The sequence below is a fragment of the Nicotiana tabacum genome, chromosome 19 (genome assembly GCF_000715075.1).
Source record: "Nicotiana tabacum cultivar K326 chromosome 19, ASM71507v2, whole genome shotgun sequence".
Classification (NCBI taxonomy): Eukaryota; Viridiplantae; Streptophyta; class Magnoliopsida; order Solanales; family Solanaceae; genus Nicotiana; species Nicotiana tabacum.
In genome coordinates, this window is record NC_134098.1 from 59,182,477 (window position 1) to 59,192,245 (window position 9,769).

General features: G+C 35.5%; 2 protein-coding genes across 4 annotated transcripts; one reads left to right on the forward strand and one right to left on the reverse strand.

Moving 5' to 3' along the window:
* Nucleotides 1-732: 732 nt before the first annotated feature.
* On the forward strand, nt 733-5,365 carry LOC107804233 (RAN GTPase-activating protein 2-like). Of its 3 annotated transcripts, none has more exons than XM_016628082.2 (2): nt 733-943; nt 3,441-5,365. In XM_016628082.2, the coding sequence occupies exon 2, from the start codon at nt 3,482-3,484 to the stop codon at nt 5,087-5,089; it is 1,608 nt and encodes a 535-aa protein (XP_016483568.1). In that variant the 5' UTR covers nt 733-943; nt 3,441-3,481; the 3' UTR covers nt 5,090-5,365. The 3 variants fall into 3 exon arrangements, with proteins under 3 accessions (XP_016483568.1, XP_016483567.1, XP_016483569.1); XM_016628081.2 differs by having other exon boundaries at nt 734-943; nt 3,460-5,365; XM_016628083.2 differs by having other exon boundaries at nt 734-943; nt 3,482-5,365.
* Nucleotides 5,366-5,682: 317 nt separating this feature from the next.
* On the reverse strand, nt 5,683-8,891 carry LOC107804230 (chloroplast stem-loop binding protein of 41 kDa a, chloroplastic). The gene is made up of 6 exons (XM_016628078.2): nt 8,400-8,891; nt 7,855-7,976; nt 7,105-7,207; nt 6,895-7,033; nt 6,234-6,511; nt 5,683-6,077 (listed from the first exon to the last, which is right to left on the reverse strand). Exons 1-6 carry the CDS (start codon nt 8,793-8,795, stop codon nt 5,895-5,897), a joined length of 1,221 nt encoding a protein of 406 aa, XP_016483564.1. The 5' UTR covers nt 8,796-8,891; the 3' UTR covers nt 5,683-5,894.
* Nucleotides 8,892-9,769: the final 878 nt, after the last annotated feature.

Here is a 9,769-nt window from a genome sequence, read left to right on the forward strand (position 1 = left end):
CAAAGTAAGATAAATGGTTTTGTTGACCCCAAAAAATTGGTTTTAAGTGACAGTTTTAAAACCGAATTCCAAGTGACAGTCTTTCATTAACCGATTTCAAAGTGGCAGTTTATTGATAACGGAAAGAACTAATAGGATAAGTGAGTCTTGCTTAGTTGGTAAAAGTACCTCCACTTACTATTATTAGGTTCTGTGTTTGAGTCATGCTTGAGGGAAAATATGAAAACATTATAGATCCTCATAATTTGTGAAGGGTTTTAAAAAATAAAGTAGTATATTTTTACAAAATGTATAGTACGACAGTACCACGAGGAATAATTCTGTTTTTTTTGTTCAACTGACAAATAGTTTAATTTCTAAAAAATATATTTAGTGTTTAATTGAAGAGTAAAGAATATTTTAAAAAAGAAGTATTTACTACATTAAATATTAATAACAATGTTAGCAAATTAGATGGTTCCGAAGAAACTCGATATTATTAAAAAATTGACAATAATGTGTTAATTGAAATAATAACTTAAATTTAAAAGTTGAGATAATTTATGAAATAAAAGATCTCCTCGTGAAATCATTTTTCTGCATTTGATTAAAACAAGTAAACACCAGACAATAACCTATCTTTTCGTAAAATAGTTACTGTCAATAATGTCGTAGTCACTAATTCACTATTGAACATTTTCGAATCGTGAAAAAAGGTGACTTAAAAAAGGGGGTAAGCTTTCCCTCCAAATTCATTCCTCAAAAATTTCAGGGCATTTTGTTCTGCACACAGCATACGACTATCATCATGATTGCCACCACAAACTAATTCTTTCAAATAGTATTATCCCTTTATCTTTACTCCAACTCTCTCTATTTCCTCTCTCTCTCCTCTTTTCTAGGGTTTTTTTCTGGATCTCTCCCTCTTATCCCGCTTCGCCATTTCTAGGGTTTGTTCCAACCAGTAAGTTCCTTTACTTAATATCTCGTTTCTCTTTACATTCGTTTATGTTAAGAGTTCTATTTGGTTTCTTTCGATCTGATTTAGGATTTTCCTTTTTTTTTTTTTTTTTTTTTTATCCCTGTTGACTTTCGACTGCGGAATGAGGACTTTCGGTTTAACTCTCTATTTTATTTTATTTTATTTTATTTTGTATTACTTCATCTGGCCATTTGTTCAATTATGGTTGCATTTCTCGCTTTTCATCATTTGAATGATTTTTTCTGCTCTGTTAAGCCAGTCTTTTTTTATTAAGTGGTTCGTTTTGATGAGTAATGAGATTCAGATTTTGTGTAATGAATCAAAATGTGGCTTAGGTTTGTACAAAAATAGAGAGCAGTAACCATTTGGATGGAGTTTATTTGTTTATAAATCAACCAGTTATGCCTCAGTTTAAAATAGTTGTGGTCGACTATGTGAATCATTTATCTTGTTCCGCTCTGTTCAGCCATTTTTCATTCTGTTTAGTATATGCATATACAGATATTGAACAAGAAATGCATACTTATTGATGGCCTACCAGGATAACTATGTTCGTGGACTTTATTTGTATGTAAAGGGGAAATGTGATACAACTAGAAATGTAAACTCCAAGTCACTACTTAGGTGGTTTTACTTATACTCTAAGACCATCAGTAGCTTTGACAGAACCCTTGTCTTTCCAATCTTCTCCTGGTGATCTGCAGATAGGTGTGACTTTGTAATGTCCCAGAGATTTTAAAGGAGACCATTCTTAATTCTTGATGGCTTTTGAAATAACAAATATTGAGCACCTCCTTGTATCTCACAACACCAGGAAATTGAATACAAAATGTCTATTGTTTAGAGAAATTCTTTACTTGAAGAGGGAGGGAGGAAGAATCAAAATATGGAGACTCTTCTTAGCCTATGACTATTCTGAAAATGTCCCACTAATAAATGCAAAATGTGAAGAAATCTGTCTCTTGTTTGCCTTTGGAATTGTATTCGAGTTATTGCTTGATGCAAGGGGAAAACTTAAATGATACAAAGTTACAAACTCAGAAGCTTTGAGATATGCCTCGAGCATAGTAACTTTTTGCGTGGTATTTTACTGACAAGGTTAATAAAAAACTATGAGAAGTTTAATCACGGATAGTAGCTTATCATAAATGCATTTCCTTTTTTTGTGGCGATGAGATGTCAGCGAATTCGGATAAATTTGTTCACTTCCTTTTTGAGCTTTTTGCCCCTTAACAAAAGAGAAAGAGTAATATTTTAAAGCATAAACAGAGCTCCTAGTTTTCTAATGAAAAGACTATGGGTTTGCTTAACTGACAAGAGATATATAACTGTTAAAAGTCTGAATTCAACGTGAATAGCGCATGATGGAGTTTGAGCTAATACTTCCAAACAGAACAGTGACCTTCTTTTGTGGCTCAAATATATGATTTGCTATTTTTCTTAAATACATGGTATTTGGTGTACAGGTGAGATGTTATCGGGAAAAAAAGATTTCCTTATTGCACTAGGGGCTAGGACGCTTATATGTAATTGTACCTGTGGTGGATGTTTTTGCAGCTTATGACCATGATCTGAATGTCAATATGCACCAACCTTACTCATGCAATATGACTAATTACCCTTTTAAAAAGGTCTTGCATTTATCAGGCAAATGCTTATTCTGTTTTTCCAGTGAGATAAAATTAATTGTGTTGCATCATTTGACCAGAAAATAGCAAATTGCGTAGAAAATAGCAAATCTTGGTTGAAACCCAACTATGGAACACAACTGTGTAGAAAATAGCGTTGTGTTGCTGATAATGCGTTGTAGCTCATTGTTAGCCCTGTTTATAGTTATTGTTTCTTATGAAAAAGGTACCTCTAAGTCAATCTTATCAATGATTAAACCTTTATCGAAAAAGGTTGAAATAGGAGTAGTCATTATAGTAAATGGCATCTTTCATTTGATCTTCTTATTGTGATCACACAGATGCTTTGCCATTATCTTTTTCACTTATTTTGATATTCCATGTGTCTGTTTGAAGGGAAAAGGAATGTTTAAAATAACAAGGAAACATTTTTCTTCAAGTTCTGTACACATTTTGCAGGATTTTATCTAGAGGGAATTTTTTTGTAGGAAATGTTTTTACCATTTTTCAGACAACTTTCCTGAATGCAAGTTAGTTGACTTTCTAGGCACTTTTCTTTTCATTTCTTGGCAACATATGGTACCAAAGTCTGAGGGGATTCATAATTGCACATGATCAATTGTTGATGTGCTTATCTACTGATGTCAATCACGAACACGCTGAAAGCATAAACATGAACCAAGCACATTTGTTATTGTTTCCCTTGGTCTTAGCTGCCTTATTTCAATATTTCAGTATTAGTGTAGCAAAAGCTCAGAATTTTTTTTTAGAGGGTGTCCGTGAGGAATGATTTGCAAAATTTTAAATGGCATATGTAGTGGATCATTTCCTTATTCTTCTTTTGTTCACAGAATAATCTTCTGACTGCAGCTGCTTTTCCGGGCTATTGAAGATGGATTCTGCAGGATTCTCTATGAAGCTGTGGCCCCCAAGCTTAAGTACCAGACTTATGCTTGTGGAGAAAATGACCAAGAATCTTATTACTCCATCCATCCTATCCAGGAAATATGGCCTTTTGAGTAAAGAAGAAGCTGAGGAGGATGCCAAACAAATAGAAGCTGTGGCTTTTGCGTCTGCCAATCAACATTTTGATAAGGAGCCAGATGGAGATGGAAGTTCTGCGGTGCAACTTTATGCTAAGGAATCTAGTAGGCTTATGTTAGAAGTTATTAAAAGAGGCCCTCAGACAAAGGAGGAATCTGCAGAAGGTGTAATACCTGAGAAGGTTAAAGCATCTGATGAAACTACTGTTTTTGATATATCCAAAGGTAGACGGGATTTCATCAATGCAGAAGAGGCTGATGAGTTATTGAAACCACTAAGTGAACCGGGGAATAATTATAAAAGGATATGTTTCAGCAACAGAAGCTTTGGTGTGGATGCTGCTAAAATTGCAGGACCCATTTTGTCCTCTCTTAAAGATCAATTGACAGAAGTGGACCTTTCAGATTTCATAGCGGGTAGACCAGAGGAAGAAGCACTGGAAGTCATGGAAATCTTTTCTTCTGCTTTGGGTGCCTGTGACTTGAGGTATCTCAATCTTTCTAACAATGCTTTAGGTGAAAAGGGCGTAAGAGCTTTTGGGGCACTTTTGAAGTCACAACGGAACTTGGAGGAGCTCTATTTGATGAATGATGGCATCTCCGAGGAAGCAGCACAAGCAGTCTGCGAGCTAATTCCTTCAACCGATAAACTTTGTATCCTTCATTTTCACAATAACATGACAGGAGATGAGGGTGCACTTGCTATTTCTGAACTTGTGAAGCATTCTCCTGCATTGGAGGATTTCCGGTGTTCATCTACAAGGGTAGGATCTGAAGGTGGGATTGCTCTTTCACAAGCTCTTGGAGAATGTAGGAATTTAAAGAAACTTGATTTGCGTGACAACATGTTTGGTGTGGAAGCTGGAATTGCCTTGAGCAAAGTACTATCAATCTTTTCTGACTTAACTGAAATCTACCTTAGTTATCTGAATTTGGAGGATGAAGGGTCCATTGCTCTTGCTAATGTCCTCAAGGGATCTGCTCCATCCCTTGAGGTTTTGGAGATGGATGGAAATGATATCACAGCTAAAGCTGCTCCTGCTCTGGCAGCCTGTATAGCTGCAAAGCAATTTCTTACCAAGTTGAGGTTAGCAGAGAATGAATTGAAAGACGAGGGCGCTATCTTAATTGCAAAGGCATTGGAGGATGGTCATGGTCAATTAACTGAACTGGATATGAGTACCAATGCAATAAGAAGAGCTGGTGCCAGGTGCTTGGCACAAGCTGTTGTGAGCAAACCTGGGTTTAAGGTGCTGAACATCAATGGCAACTTCATATCTGATGAAGGAATTGATGAGGTTAAAGATATTTTTAAGAATTCACTTAATGTTCTTGGGCCTTTGGATGAAAATGATCCTGAAGGAGAAGATTATGATGAAGAGGCTGATGAAGAAGCAGATAATGAATACGAGTTGGAGACAAGGCTCAAGGATCTTGATATCAAGCAGGAAGAATAAGCTTTTAAAGAAGCACAATATGGCCTAGTCTAAATTCCCGTTATACTAGGTCATAATTGCCAGATTGTGCTTAATAAGCTAATCTAGCTTTTAGTACTATCATAATGTAGGTTAGATTTCAATATCATTTCTTGCCATTAGTATCAGGTTCAAACTCTTCTGTCCAACCTGCGCTTATGGAGGCTGAGAATTGTTCTTTAATAGTTGTTATGACTTTATTAAACTTCATTTGTTGCTTGCATTGTTAGTATAATGTATTGAGTATATTTTCCCAAATACAACCTACAACATGCCAAACTTAGTTTATAATATAAGCTTTTCCCTTTCTCCATTTTTTGCTGGATCAACTGATCAAGTATTTCGCTTACCTGATAACCAACTTAAATGCCATTAACAATAATTGATCTGGTGGAGCATGCATGAGTAACATAATCATGTTTAAATGTGATAGTCTGCAGATATGCCTGGTCTATTTTAGTGCCAATGATGATAGAACCAAAACGTAGATTTTAAGCTCAAGTATTATCAGTAGCGAGACAAATGTTCGAAATTTATGAATGGGACTAAAGGGTGCAGAAAGGGAGCAAGTGTAATGCAGCAAGCCTTGGGCCAAGCTTGTCATTCAACATAAATAACTTTGCACATAACGTGCTGAACAGTTTAGATCATATATCTCGATTCTTGAACTTGATCATTTTCTTACAAAATTTAGAGAAATTGTAGGGAAGAATGATAGACATGCACCTTCTCTATAAATAGCACAAATTTAAAAAGTTGAATGTAAAAATATGCGGGATGAGGTTAATCAAGCAGCAACTGGTACTTTTAGAGCTTCTAGTATCTTATCGTCTAGTTCAAACTTCATTTGTTTCTTATCTCTGCCAATCTTCACGTACTCATCATATCGCTCCTTCAAATCTTCCGGTAGGTTAGTCGTAGCACTCCATCCCAGAATCTCCTTCGCAGCTCTAGGCTCAGAATAGAAATGCTGCAAAGAAACACCAGAGGAAATTAAGATCTGATACAGATAACAATGCCTGGAACATGAATAGGTCTATCATTTGAAAATAAATCATGAAAATTTGTAAAGTGAACACTCAATGCACTTTCCACCTTACATTGACAAGAAAATGTGGATACATACCATGTTGCGGAAAGGGAAAGCTTTTTTTGCATCAACTCCCACTGCTTTGGGATCATAATGCACAATCTCAACAGAGAGTCCAGCAGCTTTAGCGCATAATTTGGCCATTCCATCCAATGTCACAGCACGGTCACTAACACAGTTGAAGATGTGACCGCTAGCAGCAGCTGGATTCTGGACAGCCGCAGTAAGCATGGATGACAAGTCCCTGACATGTGCTATGTTGGTTAGCTGCATTCCAGATCCAGGTATTGGAACTGGTCGTCCACGAACAATACCTGTATGATACGATTAAAAAAAGAGACACGGACCATTAGTAGAACTCAAAAACTGGCTGCAATCAAAATTATGCTATTTGAATCTGAGGTAACCTTCACATGTCACTAGTGTTTCTAAATGGTTATCCAATTATGCAGTGCGGATTCAACAATGGTTAGCGAGTTCGGCAGAATCCAGGTTTACGGAGTCAAACCCGATATATATACATTTCAGAACTCACAACATTTAAATTCTCCAGTTGTCACTTCAATTATGTCATAAGTTATTACTAAAGTGATCTGAAAACTAGCAACAAAAACACAAAAGCAGTGAAACACCAGTCCTTTTTTCAAATACTAACAAAAACTGGTACTGTTTATATTATGCAGGCTTGTTTACTTACGATCAAAGAACCATTCCTCACAATCCTTGTTATTGCCAGAGCCAATCATATACTGGGGACGGAAGCTTGCCCAACTATCAAATATCTCGGAGATGTATTTCTCGACTCCCACATGGCCAGCATCAGCTTTCACAGCATCCTGTAAGGTCGAAAGTTTACTTGACAAAGAAATTTCTGTTTATACAGGCGACAGCTAAACATTAATCCTACCCCTTCAACATGAGGAGGCTCATCAGTTGACTTGTAAATTCCAGCGCTGCTGATAAACAAAAATTGCTTCGCACCTGAACTCTTGGCCCAGTCAGCCACAGGCCTACAGAAGAAATTTATTAGAAAACTTTGATTAACTACTTATGTTGAGATTGCTACACATCTGCAACTTTCATCAAGTTATATAACCAAAGAGGGTAAAATACTGATGGTACTTATGAAGAGTACATAAATGCTGAAGCTTTTTGGTTTGGGAGAATGCTCCGGTCAAACCAATATCAATCAAAAGTAGTATAATTTCTTCGATTTCTGCAAATTGCCAACTTCCCAATCCTCCTAACTTTATGTATTTATACATTCAAATTCACTAGCAATTGCAAATACTGTAGCCCAAAGATGAGCTAGCATCGACCATACAGCTGCTTAATGGATCTAATCCCATTTGGAACTTGTCTAATCATGAAACTGCAATCATTCTTCAAGAAAAGAAAGCATTATTAACCCAAATATGTAAATAAACAACCCCACCTAACTAAACGAGATATTGTCCTCTATTTCTAGTACTTTAGCCAATAGTCTATTAATCCTACTACAGTATCACTGCAGAAAACAAGAAAAGATTATGTGATCAACAGCTTCTAATCCGAGCGTTTGATTCCGCAAGCATTTGTCCACTACCTGAGGCGTTAAGAAAAACTTACTTAACTAAAGCTCTGATTTATTGTTAGAACAAGGGGGAAAAAAACAAACCTTACAGCATCCAAGTCTTTACCGTTGTTGTCCAAAACAGCATCAAATACTTCCCCCTCTAAAATCTTCCCAACATCTGCGGGATCACCCCATACTGTTCGACCACCAGCACCGGTAATTTCCTGAAAATTAGGCGATTTATAGACAAAATTAGATCCAACTTCAGATTCTAAACTCTCCCAGAAACCGTCAATTCAATGTTTGAAGTTCAAAATCACTCACTCCGTCCCTATTTATATGACACTTCCTATTTTAAAATGTTCAAAATGTTTCACACCATTCCACTTATATACAATTTTCAAAATTAGATAGTTTCTCTATCAAACTAATCTTTCAACCATTGCTTCAATATTTTCTCCCATGAGTAGTACTAACATAACAATCCCTCCGTTTTGTTTGATATGACAGTAAAAAAGAAAGAAAGACCTCTGACACAGACCAAAAGTAGGATTTTAAAGAGTGTCACATAAAATGGATAAAGTATTTTATAACTCTACTCCGTGGTCAATCAATTAATATTGTATAAAAAGACAGTAATTCTTAACTGAGAATCTGTTGAAAGGAGTTTTCTTCATCTTATCAGAGCTCTCTTCTCCAACAGTAAGAATGGTAACATCATGACCAGAACCCAGCAATTCTTTAGCAAAGTAGAACCCAATGACTGCATGACCACCGCTGTTTGTATTAACAATAAGCACCTTCTTCTTCTCAGCTGCACTTGCCTGGACAGTGAAGTACTGGGAGATAGAAAACCGCCTAGAATTAGTTGTTGGGTATGCAAGGAAAGATGGTGAAATCGAAAGAGAAGAAGACAGAGAAGAAAAAGAAGAAGAAAGTTTAAGAGAGAAGCGTGAAACAGTGGAGATTAATGAAGTTGAAGAAGAAGAGTTGAAAGAAGAAGAAGAATGGAGAAGAGAGGACGAAGAAACAAGAGTAGCCATTGGAGGAGAGTTTGAGGATTGTGGACTTGATCTTACGAGAGCCAACAATTTATATTGATTCTAATGTATGGAGATAACTCAGATAAGTGATCAGTTGATCTGGGCGCTATGTTTGGTTACAATGAGAAATAAAAAAGGGAAGTGGGAATTATGATTTTTCTTTGGGATTTCTTTTTTTTATTATTTCTCAAAGCATATAAAAGGAAAATAGGATACAGAGGATAGGAGAGAAAATGATCAAATAATCTTTATGGCCACGGGTATTCATAAAAATCCGAAAAATCGAACCAAACTGACCAAAAAAAATGATACCTCCGGTTTGGTTTGGTTTTGGTTTTGAATTTTAAAAACCAAACAAATTTGGTTTGCTTTTTATTTTAATAAAAAAATAACTGAAAAATCCGAACCAAACCGATTATAGAAGTAGCTATTTAAAATTTATTATTACACCTATATATATATATATATATATATATTTTTATACAAAGTTTCTAAAATTTTATGGTACATATTAATTGTCTCCTTTTAGTTTAGTTCTTTGCTATATAATAATCTTTACTAAGTACGAGAATCTATTTTATTTTTAAAATAATCTATTTTTAATTGAGCGCCTAAATTATTCTATCACTATTTGATTCAATTATCATCAATATATCTTCAGAAATGATAGATTTCTCAAAGAGCAATTGGTTTGATAGTGTTACGTTGAAAATATAATCGCCGAAATATGTATTTGGTAGTGTATCTCTCATCTTTAAGAAAAAACGGACAGAAACTGACATAAACCGAATCCATAAAAACCGAATTAATTGGTTTGATTTGGTTACAATATTTAAAAAATCTGACTTATTTGATTTGGTTTCTTTTCAAGGAAAAATCGATTCAAACGGAACTATGAACACCCCTACTTATGGTATATGGGTTGTCTTATTTTGGTCCTTCATATATACCGCTCGATAGATGAAGTCCTTAAT